Below are 22,855 nucleotides of genomic sequence, written 5' to 3' on the forward strand. Positions count from 1 at the left end.
TATCTTCCTCTTGAAGTAACTTGTGCTGCCAGGGGTAGATGTGTCTCATTGTCATGAAAAGTCCTAAGTTATTAAAACATTTTAAATGCCATATTCTGAAGGTCTCTGAAAAATTTGAAGAATATTTATCTAGAATATATATCTAGGTATATATATCTAGAAAACCTAATTAACATGACTACAACCTTGACTATTATAGATGATTATCTATTAACCTATATTCCTTAATTATGCATTACATTTTTAAATGAACTATACAAACTCAATACCTTAATTAAGAGCAGAAATATACATATAACAAAATTGACCTAAATTTGTACCAATAGACTTAAGATCCATACCAAAATGTAAACAAACATTTGTAGACAATATTTGGGAATATGGGCATAGTTTTATCCAAACTTCTTCCTCCTGTTTGGGGGCACTGTTAATCAGGTTTTTCATGGTGTATCCTGTGTGCTAGGTTCATCTCAATCAACAGTTGGGTGAAATAATTTTTTGAAGGTGTTTATGGCAACCTTTCTGGGAGGCATGGTCTATCAAACCACACCAGTCTGGAAGCAATCTTCAGGTTCTCATCCTCTGTGGAAACAAAAGAAGAACCTCTTTTCCAAAGCAACTTATCATTAGACCCAAAATCTGAAGTCAAGATACCTTTATAATGTACATGCTGGTTTAGCTTAGCAGCCCATACAATGAAATGTCTCTCTTAACAATATACATAATCCAGACTCTTTGTAAAATTTCCATCTTTATGTGGCTTATTTTCTTCACTCCTTTTGATCTTTGACTATCTGTACTCTGTCTTTTTAAAGACTTTACCTCCCTCCTTTTTTAAAAGCATTAACTTTATGACTCTATATACTCTTTCTTCTCTCTTCCAAGCCTCCGTACATTTATCCAACACTGTGACTCATCTGGATTTGTCTTTATTGCATATCTGTAATTCTTTACTGTCTAGGAGTGCTTTTTAAAATGCTAAGCACTTCTTAAAACTTAGTTGTGCCTTTATTAGAGGAAATACAGCAGTTTCTGCTTGCCTGCTTATCTAAAACTTAAGCTGCACCATTATTATGTTATATATGGTACTTCCTGCTCACTCAGCATGGCAGAGCTGCTAGGCTGCCTCTGAGAGACTTGCGCAGTATCCCATCTCTAGGCACACAACTGGTCCATGCCACCATTAAGCAAGCTACAGCAGTCTGCTCACAAACTCCACTCTAATGATCTGTCTCCTGAAAGAGCCAGAGGTCGCGCTGGCAGCATAGCCTGGAACGCCTGCAAACAACTCAGCTTTTTTTCCTGCTACAGCTGAATCAGGAAAATCTCTCTTAAAGGAGCCGTGGAAACCTTCCAGCAAACAGCAAGAAACTGTCTTATACTATGTTTTTTTCCCCCCTTTTTGGTCTAGAATTCCTTTTCAAGCCCTCAGGTGGATTTAGTTAGTCATGGGGGCGCCAATCTGTTGGTGAGGGGTGCCATTCGTTCCTCCCGGTTGCCGAGAACCAAAGTAACTACACAGAAACTGTATTAATTAAATCACTGCTTGGCTTATGCTCTAACTTCTTTTTGGCTGACCCTTACATATTAATTTAACCCACCTCCATTAATCTGTATGTCTCCACGAGGTCGTGGCCTACCAGCAAAGTTTCAGCCCGTCCGTCTCTTGTAGCAGATCCATGGTGTCTCATCTCCACCTTCCTTCTCCCAGCATCCAGCCCAGTTTTTCCCGCCCACCTAAGTTCTGCCCTATCAACAGGCCAAGGCAGTTTCTTTATTCGTTAATGGTAATAACAACACACAGAGGGGACTCCCACATCAACTAGTGGTCTTCTATGTGTTAATTTGCTGTTCATATGATCTCTTAAATGAGATGCTTGTCACCCTTAAAAAAAAAAAAACAGACTTTTTTTGTTGAAATTTTTTCTTTGTATTGTTGAATTTGAACACCACCCCCCAACATTGCTGGATTTTGAACCTAGAGCCATATTGGTTCTCTCAAGCACTCTATTACTCAACTATACTCCCATCCCTATTATTGAGCTATATATTTGGTGCCTGTCCTGGAACTAGCTCTTTTTTTTTTTGTTTTTTTGTTTTTTGTTTTTTGTTTTTCGAGACAGGGTTTCTCTGTGGCTTTGGAGCCTGTCCTGGAACTAGCTCTGTAGACCAGGCTGGTCTCGAACTCACAGAGATCCACCTGCCTCTGCCTCCCGAGTGCTGGGATTAAAGGCGTGCGCCACCGTCGCCCGGCTTGGAACTAGCTCTTGTAGACCAGGCTGGCCTCGAACTCACAGAGATCCTCTTGTCTCTGCCTTCTGAGTGCTGGGATTAAAGGTGTGCGCTCCCACTGCCCAGTGGCTTCTTACATTCTTGATGAGTCATTTGTTACATGTGTACTTTGTAAATATATTCTCCAAATCTATATCTTGTTCTTCCCCTTTAAGTGTTTAAATCTAAAGTTACAAAGGTATTTTAACTGTCACTAGTGCTTGTGTGTGTGTATTAGTAAATAAGAGTGTTTGCCAAACAGGTGCCAGGCCCTGGATTCAATTCCCAATCCACAAAAATAAGCCACAGGAAATCCATTAACCATTCAGAACCCATCAATAACAAACACTGTTATGGATAGTACAGTTGTTGACCCTAAGTGTCTTAAGTATTACTTAATAATTCTTGTATAAGGGCTGATTTTACACAGTACAGCATAAATTGATCTAAGGAAACTGAAAGTTACTTTTGAACTTTTCTATCTTAACATGCTGGAAAATTTTAGGACAAAATCTTTGGTGGAAAAAAATGACACTTATTTGATGTTTGTCTTTTTTGTTGTTGTTACATTTCAGTTCATTTTGTATTTTTTTGTTTGTGTGCATGCACATGTGCTGTGATATGAATGTTGAAGTCAGAGGAAAATTTGCAGGAGTCAGTTCTCACCTTCCATTATATGGGGCCCCAGGGTTGAACTCAGGTTACTTACTAGGCTTGACAACAGGCACCTTTACTTATTGAGACATCTTACTAACCCCAGTGTTTGGTTTTTATAGGATCCCTTGAACACACATTCATAGTGCTAACAGGCTGTGCTAAGTGTCCTAGTAAATGAAGAGATTTGACCACTCTGCCTATGTAAATTCTGTACTTGTGCTTGTATGTATATAGATTTGTGGTTCCACTACTGAGTTACAGAAATAAAATCATATTTAATTTTCCTCAGCAGGGCTTAAGATTAGTTTTTTTTAAATTACTTATTTTTTTTTTAAATTTTATTTTAGAGGCAGGGTTTCTCTGTGTAGCTTTGGAGCCTGTCCTGGAACTTGCTCTGTAGACCATGCCTCGAATTCACAGATCTGCCTGCTTTTGCCTCCTGAGTGCTGGGATTATAGGTGTGCATCACCACCGCCCAGAAAAATGAGGGTTTTTTTGTTTGTTTCTTTGTTTGTTATTTGAGATTTATTTATTTTATGTGTTTTGCCTGCTTGTATGACTGGGCACCACATGAATTCTTGATACCTGAGGAGGTTAGAAACGGGGTCAAAACCTCTGGAACTGGAGTTACCATAGGGTACTAGGAACTTGAACCCAGGTCCTCTGGAAGAGCAGTATGTGCTTTTAATGATGAGCATCTCTCCGGCCCCTAAGATTAACTTTTAAAAGATTCTTTCTAAAATTTATTTTACTATTACTCTCATATAAGAGTACAACAGGACTGGGCAGTGGTGGTGCATGTCTTTAATTCCAGCACTTGGGAGGCAGAGGCAGGCGGATCTCTGTGAGTTCAAGGCCAGCCTGGTCTGCAAGAGTAGTTCCAGTACAGGCACCAAAGCTACAGAGAAACCCTGTCTCGAGAAACAAAACAAACAAAAAAAAGTACAACAGGAGATTAGATAATCTGGATTTTGGAATTATGGTGTATTTGAATATTGTGGGTGTTTCTCCTTTTAAAAATTAGATTTAGCCTAAAGCACAAATCTTTTTTAGCTGTGGAAACAATGTTATAATAATTAGTGTTGTAATAAATAGTGTTTTTTGCTTGTTACTCATCATTCGATGCATTGCAAATATCTGATAGAATTACATCAATGGGCTATTTTTGCTTTTATGGAAATTAGTTTAACAAAGTGGTTATCTCCTTTCTATACACATTTTCAGGGTGGACATATAATTTCCCCCAAATGACTTTGAGGTAAAATATGCCTTTCTAAAGTGAAAGCATAATGTATTTATTTGTGTTTTTTTCTTATTAATTTAGGGGAAATTCTTCTAAGATTATAAAGATTTTTGGATTGGAAAAATGAAAACACCAGTCCTTCAAATAGATGTCTACCCTCCCTCATTCCTCTTAGTGACAGTCTAAAAGTAGGTCTGAAATATTCTAGGCCCTGGTTATGAGGAGACCCGGAAAAGCTCCTAAGTGCAGACAGTGTTGCCAGTTGCTGGCAGGGTCATGCTCATTTCTTGGACAATGAAAGATTTAGCTGTGGCAGCCTGTCTGCTGAGTGGAGTCTGTAAGGAAGACTGATAGACTAGACCATTTTGAGTTGTCCCAATTGGTGTGAGTTTACTTGTCATTGCCAAGACTATTAAACTTCAGCATGCTATTATACTAAATGTTCCGAAGATCTTGAATGGGACATAGGTTCCATTCATACTGCTTTTGAAAATTTCCTACTGAAATAGTAGTTTCCTATTTGAAGTTTTAGTTTAAAAAAATAAAACAGAACCCTCAGTGGAATTGTTTTTAAAATTTCAGACCCATGAGTTCAGGCCATTCCTAGAGTCCATAGTAAAACCTGTCCCAACAAACAGGAAAATAAGCACTAAATAAATATGCATATTTTAAAATAGGTTAAAAATTGTTAGAGTCTTCAACTTTTCATTTTTCCCCCACCTTTCATTTTTATATATGTCCCTTGAAACAATAGGGTCCTTAAGAGGACTGTATTAGTGTGGTTGAAATCTGCCTCTCGGACCAGTACAATCAGATACAATACCCTTACAAATCCTAGTGTTATAAATAGGAGTTGGAGTGAAATTGAAACTGGTTGTTAAGATTTTCCACCTTGGAATGGTAATGCACACCTTTAATCTCGGCGCTGGGAAAGCAGAGACACAAGAGCTCTGAATTCAAGACTAGCCTAGCCTACACTAGGAGCACCAAGTCAGCCAGAGCTGCATAGTGAGACCCTGCCTCAAAAATGCAGAGATTTTGTAGTAAGAGGGCCAGCAAGATAGCTCAGCAGGAATAAGGAAAATGTGGTATATTTACAAAATGGAGTACTACACAGCAGAAAAAAATAATGACAGCTTGTATTTTGTGGGAAAATGGATGGAGCTAGAAAACATTATTTTCAGTGAGGTAACCCAGACACAGAAAGAAAATTATCACATGTACTCACTCATAGGTGGTTTTTAAGCATAAAGCAAAGAAACCCAGTCTACAAACCACAATCCCAGAGAACTTAGACAACAATGAGGACACTAAGAGAGATTTATATAGATATTAGCTACATGAGAAGTAGAAAGTAGAAAAAGACGAGATCTTCTGAGTAAATTGAGAGCCTGGGGACCTTGGGGAGGATTGAAGTGGGGAGGGGAGCAAAGAAAAAAAAAAGGGTTAGCTCAGCAGGTAGAGGAGTTTGCTGCCAAACCTGGTAACCTGAGTTTAGTGCCTGGGAACCATGTGGTAGGAGAGGACCAGTGGCTGCAGGTTGCCCTCCAGTCGCCACCCTCCACTTGCATGATGGTGTTGAAAGGGTGTGTGTGTGGGGGTGAGGTTCCCTCCATAGTGCATAAATAAAAATGCAGTAAGAGAGGAGAATGTGAAACTGGAAGAAAAATTGTATATCTCAGTGTTGTTTTCACCAGTTCTTGGAATTTTTTTGATTTTAATACTGTTCATTAAAACTTTAAGTTAAATGTGGACATTTTAAACTAATTTCTTTATTTTCCATTGAACTACATGTTCTTTGGTCAGTAACCGTTGACTTTACTTTGAAGGTAAATAACTTTACCTATGAAATACTTTGTGCTGATTTCACACATTTATTTTAGCAAGTTTTTTCTTAAATAAGGTTTTTTTTTTTAAGCAGATTTATGAAAATATGCCTCGGTTTGATACTGTCTTGGAATTCATGAGATGGAAGCATAGGTCAAAGCTGCTTGGAGAAAATTGGAACTACGGTTTTATCTAACCACATCCCTGAGGTAAGGAAAATAAAATCAAGTCATAGAAAATGCTTTCTTTATTATTGAAAATAATCTTTCTGTGTCACTGCTGCAACTTCATTGAGCGTCACACCAGAACTTTGTGTTAGCTGCTCACTTTCTTGAATCGCCTTTCTTATGAATTAATAATTTTAATGTATTTTCATCTTAGAAATAAATGTTCGTGGGGCTGGAGAGATGGCTCAGAGGTTAAGAGCACTGACTGCTCTTCCTGAGTTCAATTCCCAGCAACCACATGGTGGCTCACAGCCATCTATAATGAGATCTGGTGCCCTCTTCTGGCAAGCATACATGGAAGGAATGTTGTATACATAATAAATAAATAAATCTTTAAAAAAAAGAAAGAAAGAAATGTTCGCTCCTTCAAGAAGCCCTGAGATCCACTGGCATTTTGCATTAGTTCGTTTCCCTCAGTGCCTGAGATATCTGAGGTAATTAACTTACTGTAGCACGAATTCTAATAATAAAAACTCCTCGGAGTCAGATATTAGGGGGTGAGAGCTGAGAGATCAGAGAAACAGTGTAGCTAGTCACTAGAGAAAGAGACCTTTTACCTCTACCGAATCTTCAGACTGAAGGGGTTATCGTGAATCTTCAGACTGCATCCTGAGACTCAGAGTGCCGTTGAACTCTTGTCCCCTCCTGCTTTATATTCCTCTCCGCCCAGCTACATCTTTTCCTGTCTCTACCTCCTTACTGCTTGGATTAGGGACATGTGACCCCTCTGTACTGGAATTTAAGATGTGAGCTAACACCTCCAGGCTCTGTCAATCTAGTGTAGCCCAGGCTGGCCTTGAACTCACAGAGTGCTGGGATTAAAGGTGTGTCCTATCACTGCCTGGCTTCTGTGGCTAACTAGTGCCTTAGCTCTGTACACTGATCTTCAGACAAGCTTTCTTTGTTAGATCACAAACAAAATATCAGTACAACTTACAAAGAGAAAAGATTTATTTTGGCTTTGTTCTGGATTCTAGTTCAATATCAAGGTACCCTGTTGCCTTGGACCATGTGACAGAGTAGACTGCTGCCCTCCTAATCCTGAGAGATACCAAAGGGAGAGGCTGGATTCCAGTGTCCTCTTCAGTGACTGGCTTCCTAGGAGAATCACCATCTCACAGTTGTGCCATCCTGTGACTGAGGCCTTCACTCCTGTACCTGCGGGGGATCCTCAATCACACGCAGTTTCCACAGTGACATTTCAGCTCCTAACTTTATTTAATGACTTCTTTGTGCAGCACTTTATATTTGCAACTGCTGGTAAGGTAATTTTTGATCTAGGTGACACAAAAACCATTTCTTTTATTTTGAAGAGATTACATGAGTCGACACAAAATTTTAAACATATACCAAAGTCTTTCACTATCCTCAATTCAACTGTTCTTTCTACCTTCCATCTTAGTGACCTATATTTTATAGTTAATTTATTGGTCTTTTTATGTATTGTCTGCCATCTTGACTTAATAGCTTTCTGATATCTTTCTATGAAATCATGCGGTGGCTAGGCATGGAGGCACACACCTGTAATCTTGACCACTTTAGGTCTGAAGCTGGAGGATAGTGATTATTATGGCAAGCCTGAACAACTAAAAATAATGGGGGTAGCTAGGTGGAAAAACATTTTCTAGCATGTGAATGGCCCTGGATTCAGTCTGTTACCAAAGCTAAAGAGGTGAGAAATAAAGAGAGATAAAGAAACCAGGCAATATTCTTTTTTTTAAAAAAATATTTATTTATTTATTATGTATTCTATGTTCTGTCTATGTGTATGCCTGAAGGTCAGAAGAGGGCACCAGACCTCATTACAGATGGTTGAGCCACCATGTGGTTGCTGGGAATTGAACTCAGGACCTTTGGAAGAGCAGACAATTCTCTTAACCACTGAGACATCTCTCCAGCCCCAGGCAATATTCTTGATTTTTCTTTTTTCTTTTCCTTAAAAGGAAAAAAAAAGATTTTATTTGTGATATTTTTATTTGTATGTATGTCTTTATGGAAGTATGTTTAAACCTGTGTGTGAGTGCCCACAGAGGGCAGAAGATGATGTTAGATCCTCAGGAACTGATTGTGAGTCACTTGGTGTGTGTGCTGGGAACTGACCTTAGGTCCTTTGGAAGAGAAGCAAGCACTCTTAATCACTAAGCCATCACTGCAGTCAACTTCTTGATTTTCAAATTTATTTTCAAAAAGGTATGCATAATGAGAGTACCTGCTTACAAAGCATTAGGATTAAGTGAAATATAAAGAATAAGCCTTTCATTAAACTGATTTATTTAATTATGTGGTGGAGGGTTGATACTTGCTATATTGTGTATGGAGGTCAGAGGACATCTTGGGCCAATCAGTTTATCTTCTTGTACCATGTTTGTTCCAGGTATGGACTCAGGTCCTCATGCTTGTCAAGTGTCTTTGTTTACCACCCAGTGTCACTGACCCAATAGAGCTCCTTTTAAAAGGGCTTTCTTTGGGTACAGGGAGCAGTGCTAGGCATTGAGTACAGGGCCTTGGACATGCTAAGCAATTACTCTACTGAGCTACATTCTCAGCAGTTAGACTTCTTAAATGTTGACTTTAATACTATTTTTAATATTATTGAATGTTGCTAATTATAATTATTGCTAGTACTCTCATTCTTAATATTATTTACTTGTGACTTTATTTTTACAAGGTGTAACATATGTGTTTTGTGTGTTTCATATGTCTTCAAAGAATTAGCATTTGGTTTTATAGATGAACTCTACTTTTTTGTTATGTTTAATAAAATTTAGCATGCTGACTTCTTTTGATAACCATTCCTGTCTTTTCATTCAATGTGTATGTATGTGTGTGTATATGTATATACACACACATACATAGTCCTTGGTCATGGTGAGGCAAAACCTTGTGGTAGTGGCAGTGGGAGGCTCTTCATGGTGGATAGAAAGCAGAGTGAGGCAGGGTCTGGGGGTTAAATATAACTTTCACCCCACCCTTCTGCATCCAGAGCCTCCCAACAGCAGTATCCACATGTGCCTGTGATACATGAACCAGTGGTGCACATCTCATGTTCAAACTATAACTTCTGGCCAGGCAGTGGTGGCACACGCCTTTAATCCCAGCACTCGGGAGGCAGAGGCAGGCAGATCTCTGTGAGTTCGAGGCCAGACTGGTCTACAAGAGCTAGTTCCAGGACAGGCTCCAAAGCTACAGAGAAACCCTGTCTCAAAACAAAACAAAACAAAACAAAACTATAACTTCTGTTATTTCTAGGATTTTGAAGTTATAAGTGTACACATTGATCATCCTTTGGCCTAATTTAGAGCTTTCGGTTACTCACAGTGCTACTCACTATCTGTTACAGTGATCTGCCTGCCTCTAAGTGTGACCATCAACACCTGGCTCTTTCATTTTTTTTTTTTTTTAGAAGTTTACAGCAGGGTACAGCAGTACATACTTGTCATGCCAGCAGTTGGGAGGTTTAGGAGTTCAAGGCCAGCCTCAATTATGTAGCCAGTTAAAAGTGAACATACAGTTTTTATATACACACCACCTTTGGACCTGTTGCTGTATCTTTTTACTGGAAGATTGTTAAATTTAGATAGTTCCTCGGCATTCCTCTCATTATATTATGTTAACTCCAAAGATTTGAGAAGAAAGACCATGGACTTAAATCATCATGATCAAATTAATTAAAGCAACTTTTTTATTTGTAAACACAGGCTGCCTCCTTTAAGGAAGGATTCAAGAGGTCAGCATTGGATATGGGAAAGACAAGCTCAGGGGTGGGGGTTTCCAAATGGGGGATTTGGTGGGCAAAATGGGTGGGGCTAAAGAAACAGAACATATGCATAACAAGTTAGTCATAATGACCTCCTGAAACAAAGACATAAAACTGCAAAATAGTTATAACAGCCTTTTGAAATAAAGGCATGGTTGCTGTTCCCTAAAGCATGCAACACAGAACCATTTGTAGGTAAGGTTACAGGTAGAGCATAGCCTAATCCTTGAGAAACAGGTTTAACATAAACCGATGAACCTAATTTGTTTTTACTATAAGATGGTTTTTAAGCCTAAAGTGGATGCAGGCTGGTCAGCCAGTAACATGGTTTGTACCAAAGGAGTGTGTGTGTGGTATTTATATGTTTATATATTCACAGTTATTAACTTGGTAGATGACTGTGGCACTGTTAATATAAAATCCAGGCAATACTGGCTATAAGCAGTATTGTTAGTTTGGGGAAGTTATATTTACATGTACTTAAGATTACTTAAGATCTTTTATTTTTATCTGAAAACTGAGTAGATAGCCGTGAAAACAGTAGAAATTAATTCCCACTAGATCAGAGCTGGAAGTGAGCAGATTTTTTTTTTTTTTGTGGTTTTTTGAGACAGGGTTTCTCTGTGGTTTTGGAGCCTGTCCTGGAACTAGCTCTTGTAGACCAGGCTGGTCTTGAACTCACAGAGATCCGCCTGCCTCTGCCTCCCAAGTGCTGGGATTAAAGGCGTGCGCCACCACCGCCCGGCAAGTGAGCAGATTTTTATATCTTTTTGTTGTTGTTGTTTGTTTTTTCTTTGTTTTTGTTTTTTGAGACAGGGTTTCTCAGTCACTTTTTGAGACTATCCTGGAACTTAACTTTGAAAACCAGGTTGGCCTCAAACTCAGGGAGATCCGCCTGCCTCTGCCTCCCTAGTGCCGGGATTAAAGGCATACACCACCACTGCCCAGTTATTGTTTTTCATGCCTTCTTTGGAGAAAAGTCTGGTTTGTATATAAAATAAAGAGATTGGCATAGCATTTAAGTTTTGTCTGCCCTAATCAGTTATTTCTTATCTTAGTAAATACTTACTTGTTACCGACTGTGTGCCAAACAAGGTTTTAGGTGTCTGTCACATGTGTGGTGTGACTACAGCAGACATGTCTACCCTCTGAAGCAGTAAACAATACAAAGAACAAAGACTCAGGCCTGGTGGCCTACACACACATGTGTTTCATAGCAAAATAGGAGTTGAGGCAGGAGGATCACAAGTTGAAGGACCATCTAGAATACATAGTAAGACCCTGTCTAGAAAAATTAAACGAAAACAGTAAATGAAACTGGGTACAGTGGTTTATCACTGTACCTTAGCACTTGGGAGAATGAGGCAGAGGATCTCTATGAGTTTGAAACCAGCCTGGCCTTCTTAAGTGAGTTTTGGTTTGGTTTTTGGTATTTTTCAAGACAGAGTTTCTCTGTGTAGCCATGGCTGTCCTGGAACTTGCTCTGTAGACCAGCTGGCCTCAAACTCACAGATCTTCTGGTTTCTGCCTCCTGAGTGCTGGGATTAAAGTTGAGTGCTACCACACCTGGCATTCTTAAGTGAGTTTTTACATCACCTTGGACTATAGGGTGTCATCATTTCTCAAATAAAATAAAATAGGGAAGATGAAATATCAAAGTATGCCAAGTGCTAATGAGAAAAACCTGGCTGGAGGAGAGAGGAGAACAAGAAGGCCTTCATTGACACCGCTGTTGAAGTTTAGATAGGGTTGGGTAGGGTTACTGCGTAAGACAAGGATTTTGAATTAGCTCAGAGGCCATATGGCTGTACGTATTTCAGATATCTATCCTGGGGAAATGATGTAGGTGGCAGCCCTGTCCTTGTATCAGTCCTTTGTTTTAGTTTGTTTAATGAAGAGCCATAGGTCAATGCAGATAGAATAGTGGAACTGGAGTCTGCTGAACATTTGTAGACTACCATTGGAGGGCTTTAAACAGAGGTATGGTTAATCATGATCAGAATTAGTATTGTTCTACCTGTGTTGTAACTGTATGGTGAATAAAGGTACTTGTGGTGTATTTGTCTAGGTGATTGTCTGAATAGTCCAAATAGAGGAAATTAGAGAATAAAAGAGGTCGTGAGAAGTGTGTTTGGGTGGGGGTCGGGGTCAGGGTATAATCTGAAGGTGGAAATGGTTGATGATATGATGATGTAGTGGAGCACATATGAATGACTGAGGCTTTAAGTGTCAATAACTCAAGCCCTGTTAGCTGAGATGTAGACGACCATAGACCTAGTAAATACGAGAGGGCAAATATCAGGAAAAATAAATTACATAGCTGCTGATAAAATATTAAATCACTTTGTATACTATTTGTGTCATCTTAAATGTAAGAACATTTTCTTTTATTATACACTGACCATGCTCCCTCACTCCAGTTAGTTCCTTTTCTTATACTAGATTGTTTTGCTTCTGCTTTCACATTGTGTTAGTTAGGGTTTCTATTGCTGTGAAGAGACACCATGGCCATGGCAACTCTTACAAAGGAAAACATTTACTTGAACTGGCTTACAGTTTTGAAAATTTAGTCCATTATCATCATTGTGGGAAGCATGGCAGTATGCAGGCAGACACAGTGCTGGAAAAGAAGCTGGGTTTTACATCTGGTTTGGCAGGCAGCAGCAAGTGGATGCCACACTGGGCATGACTTGAACATCTGAGACTTCAGAATCTCCCCACAGTGACACACTTCCTCCAACAAGGCCACACCTCCTTACAGTGTCACTCACTATGGGCCTATGGGGGGCATTTTCATTCAAAGCACCACACATATCATAAATACATACATGATTTTGTGTATCTATATAAAATATAAGAACTATGAGAAAAACAATTGTCTTTGAGACTGCCTTATTCTTTAAATCATCTCCAGCTACACTCATTTTCCTGTAAATGGCATAACTTTGTGTTATGTCTGTGTGTGTACATGTATATCCATCCATACATGCATGCATACTCACTTTCCATATGTGCACATGTGCTGTGAATACCATAGGAGAGTGTTAGGTCCCCTGGAGGTGGAGGTAGAGATTGTTGTAGACCACATTGTGTGTTAGAACTTGAACTTGAGTCCTCTGGAAGGAACAGCAAACTCTTTTAACCACTCATGTTAAACTAATTTAGAGTACTTAAGTCTGTCTGTCTGTCTCCCTCCCTCTCTCCTCCCTCCTTTCTTCTTAATTTTTTTTATTTGATTTTGTGCCTTTCTTAATCCTCATCACAGAGGGATTGTTTTTGATTGTCAAAGAAAATTTACAGTGACCTCAAAACTTCACTGGAATTGCTGGACTTTTTGGGCTCCTCCTCGTTCTCTTCCCCCCTTTCTCCCATCCCTTCTTTTTCTTTCTTCTGCCCCTCCCCCTTCCTTCCGTCCATCCTTGTTTTTTCGAAACTGGGTTTCTCTGTGTAGCCCTGACTGTCCTGGAACTCTCTGTGGACCAGGCTGGCCCTGAACTCAGAGATCTGCCTGCCTCCTCCACAGCAAATCCTACTGGTGTGCATCACCACAACATGACAATCTACTGACTCCTGACTGAGTAGTTGAGGCTTCAGACAAGACTGACTGAGCATTCAGTGTTTCCAAGAATCTCGTTTGTCTTCTGGTCCCAGAGAAGCTGCCCGCCGCTTCAGAGACTGTTATTTCCTATTCTTATTCAAACTGAAAGAATTTTTTCTTCCTTTTAGATGCTAAAAAGCAGGCTTTTGTTGTCACTGATACACTCCCAGAGCTCTTGAAGCAAATGTTCTCTTCAGATTTGGAGGAGATTGTGTTTTCACTGTTACAAAAATAATCCTGACTAGAATAGCCCTGGCCAGCATTGCTGCAGTTGCACATGTGTATATTGGGGTTAAGCTTGCTGGGAAAGAGGTTAGAAATTGGGGGAAGAAAATGGATGAATTGCTTGTTAAGGGAAAAGGCGATATTCTTATGCTAATCCAGGCTCTGGATAAGGAGCAGAGCTGCCATGCCAACAATGGCTGTGGAGCCAGAAAGTCTGCAGCCAGAATAGTTCTTCTCAGAAGGCTTGTCAGACCAGGCGCCTGGAGCTGCCTGAGGGGGGACCCCTGGAAAGGGTTTCCTTGCCGACTTATGGAACTGGAAGCTGGCCAGCTTGCTGGAAATTCCCACACCTTTCTAGTATTTAGAAAAAATGAAGGCTATGGGGGAAGCTTGACAGGAAAAGGAAAGAATGACTTCAGGCTTGTTTTTTTCAGCTGACTTCTGACTTTCCCTGTTTTTTTTTTTTTTCTATTTGTTCTTCAATTCTGATTAAACTGTAAGTTCAACATTCTTGTGTGTGAAATTTAACTTTTTTTTTTAACTTGAGAAATTCTTGGGGCTGGAGGGTTGCTGCTGCAGTTGGGAGTACATGTTCTTCCTCCAGAGGACTTGGGTTCAATTTCCAGAGCCCATACAGCAATTAACAATAATCTGCAACCCCAACCCCAGGGCACAGACATACATCCAGGCAAAACAATCATAGCACATATAATAAATAAATCTTTCTTTAGCCAGGTGGTGGTGGCACATGTGTCTTTAATTCCAGCAGTCAGAGAGGCAGAGGCAGATGATCTCAGTGAGTTTAGTGCCAGCTTGGTCTACAGAGTGAGTTCCAGGACAACCAGGGCTACTCACAAAGAAACCCTGTCTCGAAGAACCAATAATAATAATGATGATGATAATAATAATAAATCTTTCTTTAAAAAAGACTCCTAATTTTGCTCATGTTACTTTCCCGAGGAAACTGTATTAATGTAGGTACAATTGTTAATGTCAATTTGATAGCTTTTTAATCCATGCATCATTTTATAATTTTGATAATGCTGCATTTTAAACGTCTGCATGTGTGTTTGTTCTCTCTCACTCACTAATTTGAGACCTGCTCTTTCACTGAACCTGGGGGAGCTCCCAGCTAGGGCATTCAGCATGTTTCCCGTGATATTCTTCTCTCTACCTCCCCAGCACTGGGTTTTCTAGATGCATAGAACTGCAAGTGGTTTTGTTTGTTTAGATTTGTTTGTTTGTTTGTTTTTGTTTTTCGAGACTGGGTTTCTCTGAAGCTTTGGAGCCTGTCCTGGAACTATCTCTTGTAGACCAAACTGGCCTCGAACTCACAGAGATCCGCCTGCCTCTGCCTTCCGAGTGCTGGGATTAAAGACTTGCACCACCACCGCCAGGCTCTGCAAGTGATTTTTATGTGCCTACGGGGGATCAAAACTCTGGATCATCTCCTTAGCCTCTGTTAGTGACATTTCCAAAACAGATAGTTTTAATTCATGGTAAAGATTCTAATGAAGACAAGTGAGATGACTCAGCTGATAAAACCCTTGCTTCTCCAACCTGACAAACCCAAGTTCATCCCCAGATTCAGTGGAAGGACATTATTAATTTCCCAAAGGTTGTCTTCTAAATTCTCCACTCAAATACCACACAATAATTTAAAAAATTAAGATTCTGGTGAAATTCTTAGCAATTTAAAGCACATATATTTTATTTTTAAATGTTAGAATGAAATGATATCTCAGTATGGTTAGAAAGTCAGGTTATACTGGACATGGCAGAGCACACAAGTAATCCCAGTACTTGGGAAGCAGAGTGGATCTTTGAGTTTGAGACCATCCTGGTCTTACAGTGAGTTCCAGGATAGCCAGGGCTATTACACAGAGAAGCTCTATCTTGAACCCCCCCTCCAAAATAAAATCGACTAACAGTTTTGCTGTTGTATTATGGTTGTAGAAACAGTTAATGTAAAACAAAGGAAAATTCACATTTTTATTGCTACTAATGATTATATCAGTAACACCTATTTACTGAGTATATAATACTGAGGTACGAGGTACAACTCCTCTAGGTTAGTAATGAAGGAACACAAGCCCTTAATAGATGAACTAACATCCCCAAAGGTCTACAGAGCTAGTTCCAGGACAGTTAGGGCTGTTACATGGAGAAACCCTGTCTCAACTCCCATCTCTCCCGCAAAAAGTGTCTGCTTTCTACCCCTCCAAAGTGAGTCTTATGAAAATAATTTTAAAACAGAGTATGCTTTGGCTCTTTCTTTGAAGAAGCATATTGTCCACAATGTTATAAGTTTCTGGACGTTCTGTCTTTTCTCTTACCTGACTACTTTTTCAGACTTTTTCCATGGTGATTAGGTTTTTATATTTCAGTATATTTCTCAGAATGGTCTTAGTTTATCTGTTGATCTCCAAATTGTAACAGCTGACATTTATTATCACATACATTATCAAGAATCTACCAAAGTTAATCCCAGCACTTGGGAGGCAGAGGCAGGCGGATCTCTGTGAGTTCGAGACCAGCCTGGTCTACAAGAGCTAGTTCCAGGACAGGCTCCAAAACCACAGAGAAACCCTGTCTCAAAACCCAAACCAAAAGCAAACAAACAAACAAAAAAAGAATCTACCAAAGGCATCAGCGTCAGATTATGGTGGCACCTGACAGTAATTCCCAGCACGTGAGAGACTGAGGCAGGAGAATCATCACAGATTTTTAGGCTACCCTGGGTTCAGTTCAAGACCTGTCTCAATAATTGATCAAGCAAATGAAAAGAACCCACCACAATCAGAGTGTTTCTCACTTATGGTTTAATAAAATTGTGAGCAAAATGTCCAAATAACACAGTTCTAAAGGCTTACTCAAGTGGTTATTGGCACACCTGTTTCTTGCCACCTAAGCCTTGTCGGACTGCTCGAATATGCTTAGGACAGGGCTGCTGGCTTCAGTTAGAGGACATGAAGGCAGAAGCTGACCTAGCAAGTCACTCATGTTTACACCTTACTTATTAGAAATGAGTCACTGAGTCTAGTCCATACTCTAGGGAGGGGAATTAGACTTCACTCTCGAGAGAATGTATCAAAGCATTTGTGGACATATGTCCAATCTTAACAGTGATCTTTGACTTATGGGGAGGGAGCTTAGATAAGGGTCTTAATAGTGTAGCCAATGCTGATCTCTGACTCTGTCCTGGCCTTCCGTGTTGAAATTATAGGTATGTACCACTGTGCCTGGCCATTAGTGCAATTTCTAACTAGACAGTGCTCTGGGACTCTTTCATCCAAAGAGTCTTAGCTTTTAATATCTCTGTGCTGTTGACATAATGGAAGATTTGTATCTTTAGCCCCAGATGTTTCCTTTAAGCTTGAGAGCCAGATGCCCAGGACACATTCCTTTTGAGTAATCTCAGATGTCTAAATCTGAACCCTTGAGCCCTTTTTTCTTCACTTTGACTAAAAATCTGCTTATTCACATTTTAGTAATTGCTGAGACCAGCAGTGTGGGGGTCATCTTTGACTCATGCTCCTTGACCCCTGCATCCAGCCATTATCGAGTACTATATAGTCTTGTTTTTTAATTGTATCTACTCACTGAACTACTGTCACCCTGATTTTAACCGCTATCCTAAATTGCACAAAATATCATTCTCCTAGATTTTCATGTCTTCTCACCCCTACTTTGCTTCTGCTCTTGCCTTTTCTAGTTCATTATGTAAAAACCGGATAACTGATACTCATCTCTCTTACATTGAAAACCTAAATCTTGGCCAGGCAGTGGTGACGCACGCCTTTAATCCCAGCACTCGGGAGGCAGAGGCAGGTGAGTCTCTGTGAGTTTGAGGCCAGCCTGGTCTACAAGAGCTAGTTCCGGGACAGGCTCCAAAGCTACAGAGAAACCCTGTCTCTAAAACCAAAAAAGGAAAAAGAGAAAAGAAAATGTAAATCTTTCATAGAGTCCTTGTCCTTTTTGTCTTTTAACTTTTTTTTGTTGTATTACACTGTCATATTCTTCACGGTTCAGAAGCATTGTTCCCTATTTGTCTGATTCTCAGAAATCTTTGCATAGACTTTTAGCTTGATTTTTCACATAGAAGCTTAAGTGTTAATCCTCAGTATTGCTTACAAGGGCCTTTCCATTTAGAATAGATCTGGACCCTCCAGGATTTCACATTTTTCCTATCTTGTACTTAGTGAAAATATGCTTACATTTCATTTTTTATTGCTTTACTCTATGTCAAAAGTATTTCCATCTTTTATTTTCTTCCCCGAGATGTAAGCCTCCCATAAACAACTTTACCCCCCGTGCTGTGATTGACCCTTGTCAGAGTATTTTATCTGTCTCATTTAGTGTCTGTGAACTCCATGAGAGGTGTTTTTTTTTTCTGTTATGACTATATTCTTGGTGTTTGATATGTAGGCTGATGCAGAAAAGAGGCTCTTAATGAATAATTGGGGAATAATATCAGATGACAAGAACACTGTTTACATAAGACTTGAGAATTTGAGGGGATCTAATGAATTAGTTTTCTCTCCCTTTCTGCTGGTTCCTCTTATATTATTTGACCCTTGATCCCATTTGTATGTAAATGGAGTAATTTTTATGTCTTTTACATTCCTGTAGTTATCTTCTTTTTATACCTAATAAAATTATGTTCATAGTTTAGCAATGTTCTTAGTACAAATAATGTATTGATTTTATAGTTACCACAAGTTCTTAAACTATAAGAATTTCTCACAGTCAGTACTTTCCTCGTATATATACCAGACCATATCATAGACATGTTTGAGAAGAAGAAACTTTATTGAGTACCTGCTCTATGCCACTGTAATCCTAAATACTTTACAATATATAATGTATATTTCATTTTATATAGTATAATTAATATAGTGTATAGAGTAGCAATTAATAATGGAGTCTGAATTATAACTCTATCACTGTGTGTGATCTTTAATCTCTTCATCCCACTTCAGTTATACTTTTCTTGTGAAGCAGTTATGGGAACTTGTTAATTAATTGTCAGCCTCAGGTAGATAAGATCCTGTCCAAGGAAAGAACAAGCGGTAAGCAGTTGTACGTAGAGATTTTTTAAGCCAGTAAGGCATGGTGGTATATGGCTATGACCCTAGTGTTTGAAGGGCTGAGACAAGAAAACCACTGAGTTCCAGAGTTGTAGACCAGTCTAAGTTACATAGCAAGACCCTGTCTCAAAAAACAAGCAGCCTGGTAGTGGTGGCACACACCTTTAATCCCAGCACTTGGGAGGCAGAGGCAGGCAAACCTCTGTGGGTTTGAGGCCAACCTGGTCTACAGAACGAGTACCAGGACAGGATCCAAAGGTACACAAAGGAGCCCTGTCTTGAAAAAAGAAAAACAAAAACAAAATCAAGCCGGGAGCGGGGGTGGTACACACCTCTAAACCCAGCATTCAGGAGGCAGAAGCAGGTGTCTCTCAGTGAGTTCAAGGCCAGCCTGGTCTACAGAGGGAGTTTCAGGACAGGCTCCAAATCTATACAGAGAAACCCTGTCTCAAAAAAACAAACAAGAAAAGCATGTGCTGCCTCCACAGTCTTCTGTTTTCTTCTTAGTGTACTAAGGAACTTTCTTTGTGGATGGTAGTGATGGTCGGGTGAAGAGCTCAGACTGGCTAGAACTGATAACCTTTCTGTTTCTGTGCTGTCCCTCCCCTCAAGTGCTAGAGTTAGAGGCATATACCACCATACCATACCCAGCTGAAACATTCAATTTAGTAATTGAATAATTTGATTACATTTGAGCAACCAGAGAAAGCTGTTAATGAGGATTTTTTTCTTCTTTTTTCCCCCCTCTTTTTCTTTTCTTTAGAGGTGGAGTTGTCTTTCTGTTATTCAGCTTGTCTTAGAACTCCTAGACCTGTCAGTTTCCAAAGTAGAGGGACCTTAACGTGTATCCAACACTGTACTAGTTGGTTGAGATTTAGTATGTTCATTGTGGCTGATTTGAGATTAGGAGAGATTACAATTTTGTAATCTAAATTATTTAAGCATTGTAATTACAGTGCCTTAAAAGTAGAGCTTTAATCTTTAAAAATGTCTTTCAACAGATCTGAGACTGTAGCTCATTGTAAGGCACTAGAGTTGATCCCCCAGTATACACCAAAAGTTTTAAAAATATATTTCTGCATTTAAAAGCTTGGTTAGGCTGGTTTTCCTCACCACCCTCGAAAACTGCAAAATTTCATTATATTCATTGCCTTGTTTGTTCGTTTATTTTCCAGGAATCTGAAGAAAACAGCTTGTGAAAGTCATCGTCTAGTGATTTGTTCTTCTGTAAGGAAATCTCATTCAGTAAAGCCATTTAAATTAGTGAAATAGTAGGACCAGTAAATCAGAGTGGCAGTGTACAGGATACGTGGACATTGAACAATGACTCAGCTTTATACTTACATCAGATTATTGGGAGCCTGTCTTTCCATCATTTCTCATGTCCAAGGTAAATTGATGCTTATTTAATAAGTCATTTCTGTATATATAAAGCACTTAAATGCCTTGATCTGCTTTTAGTTCCTGTTCCTTTTTAAACAGGTCATCCATACCAACACAACTCTTAAGTGAAGAAGCAAAGAAAAAACACGCCAAAAGAAAGTGTGAACTTTGTATAGACACCTTTTTAACAACCTTAGCCTCTCTGAACCTTTGTTCTTATATGTAACACAGGCATGAGGTTTGTCTAGTGAGGATCAGATGAGATTAAGTATAAATATCTGCAGTTTAGTGCCTAAAGCACAAAACAGTAGGTTCTTGAGACTGAGCTTTAAAATTCCTGTCTCTCTGAAAACACAACAAAGAATAAGCACAAATAATAATTCAAAATTTGTTTTATTTTCATGAGAAGACTTTGGAAAATAAATTCACTTGTTTGTCTATGCTGAGTTCTAAAATTTCTCCGTAGAGTCTAAGCAGTTTATTTGTGGCCTCTGTTATGTACCATGTGTTCATAGATCAAATAGAGGTTAATAGTGATGTCTACTACTATTATGTGAACTGTATTTGCATACAACCCCCCCACAAGTAGTTTATTTAGGACAGTAATTTAACTGAAAAGTTAACATTGCTTTATAGAAGGTTTTGAGGTAGATATCACCTCTATCTTTTTTCTGTTTTAGAATTAAATTTTTGTATATATGTGTGTTAGTGTTTGTGCACAATGTGTGTACCTACTTGTGTTGATCAGTGTTGGCACTGGGTGTCTTCCCCACCTATTGTCATCTGAGAAAGGGTGTCCAACTAAACTTAGAGCTTTCTAATTGGCTAGATTTGCTTTCCATCTTCCCAGTCCCTGTCCTGCCATCTTCATTTTCTGAACTTTGGGTTTATAAGTTGTAATTTTCTATATAGTACTGAATGATAAGGATTATTTTTTACCCACATGAGGAAATTTGGATTATAGTATTAAGCTTTTTAAAATTTTTTGTGTTATTGCATGAGCATGAAATGAAATCTCTACCTTCTTTGTATTTGCCTTATTGTTGCTTTGCTCAGAACGCAGAGCCCCCTCATCTCAAGCCACTTTATCTGTGAAATACGAGAATACGTAATATAATGCCTTTCTGTTAGGTTTTGCTGATCACTATGAACCAGAGTTGTCATGATTGTGAAGATAAATTAATAATTTCCATTTTGCTAAACAAAATGCTTTATGCTGTTCAGGTCATATATAGATAGTTAGTATGGAACACACCTCTCTCTCTCTTTTTTAATTTTCTCATATATTACACCCTGACTACTGTTTCCTCTCTCTCCTTTCCTCCTAGTTCATTCTCCTTGCCACCTCCCTGTTCCCCAAGATCTCCTCCTCCTCCTCCTTTCCCTTCATAAAAGAACAGGCCGCCTTGGCTATCAATCCAACATAGTATAACAACTTACAACAAGACTAGGCACATCCCTTCATTAAGGCTGAATGAGGCAACTCAGTAACAGAAAAGCGTTTCCAAAAGCAGGGAAGAGTCTGAAACAGCCCCCACTCCGTCTGTTGGGAGTCCTACAAGAATATCAAACTACACAGCCGTAACATATGCAGAGAACCTAGGTCAGACACATACAAGCCCTCTGATTGCCAGTTCGGTCTCTTTGAGCCCCTATAAGCCCTGCTTAGTTGATTCTGTGGGCTGTTTTCTTGTGGTGTCCTTTACCCTCTGGCTTCTACAATCCAGACAGGATTCCCTGAGCTTGCCTAATTTTGGCTGTGGGTCTCTGCATCTGTTCCCATAAGTTGCTGGATGAAGCCTCTTTAATGACAATTATGCTAGGTTCTGGTCTACAAGTATAGCAGAGTATCATTAGGAATCATTTAATTGACTTTTTTTTTTTTTTTTTTGTCAGTTGTATTCAGTTCTATCCTAGGTCTCTGAATTACTCAGTTTACGTGGCCTGACTCTCCAGGCAGTGGCAGGTCTGGGCTATCTGTTATGACATGAATCTCAAGTTGGATCAGTCATTGGTTGGTTACTCCCACCCAAGATGTGACACCCTTACCCCAGCACATTTTGCAGGAGGGGCAAATAGTAGGTCAAAGCATTTGTGACTGGCTTGGTGTCCCACTCTCTCCATTGGAAGCCTTGCCTGGTTACAGAAGATGGCTGGGTCAGGCTCCATATCCTCCATTACTAGGGTCATCCTCGTAGATGCCTAGGAGTTTACACTGCACTAGGTTTTTACCTCATGCATGAAATGATCCCAGTTCTAGTCATCTCTCCCAGTACTCTCCCTCAGCCCCCACTACCCATTCTCTCCTGTTCCCATCCCCACCAACTCCAGTTTACCCAGAAAAATCTATTTCCTCTTCCCATGTATAACCCCCCCCCAGCCCTCCTTGTTACTTAGTCCCTCTGGGTCTATGGATTGTAGTGCCATAATCCTTTACTTAATAGTTAATATCCATTTGTAAGTGGTCATATGCCATGTTTGTCTTTTGGGTCTGGGTTACCTCACTCAGAATGATTTTTTTCTAGTTTCATCATTTGCCAGCAAATTTAATGATGTCTTTGTTCTTAACAGCTGAGT

General features: G+C 39.5%; 1 protein-coding gene across 2 annotated transcripts in view; it reads left to right on the top strand.

Annotated features, from left to right (window-relative positions):
• The window catches only part of Bmpr1a (bone morphogenetic protein receptor type 1A), a 104,455-nt gene that overhangs the window by 47,076 nt on the left and 34,524 nt on the right, over window positions 1–22,855 (top strand). For both annotated transcript variants that reach the window (XM_005348610.3, XM_026779762.1), the window contains exons 2-3: window positions 6,093–6,207; window positions 20,071–20,285. In XM_005348610.3, coding sequence (XP_005348667.1) covers window positions 20,219–20,285 — 67 coding nt within the window. In that variant the 5' untranslated portion in view covers window positions 6,093–6,207; window positions 20,071–20,218. The remainder of the gene's footprint in view (window positions 1–6,092; window positions 6,208–20,070; window positions 20,286–22,855) is intronic.

This window comes from Microtus ochrogaster, chromosome 6 (assembly GCF_000317375.1).
Source record: "Microtus ochrogaster isolate Prairie Vole_2 chromosome 6, MicOch1.0, whole genome shotgun sequence".
Classification (NCBI taxonomy): Eukaryota; Metazoa; Chordata; class Mammalia; order Rodentia; family Cricetidae; genus Microtus; species Microtus ochrogaster.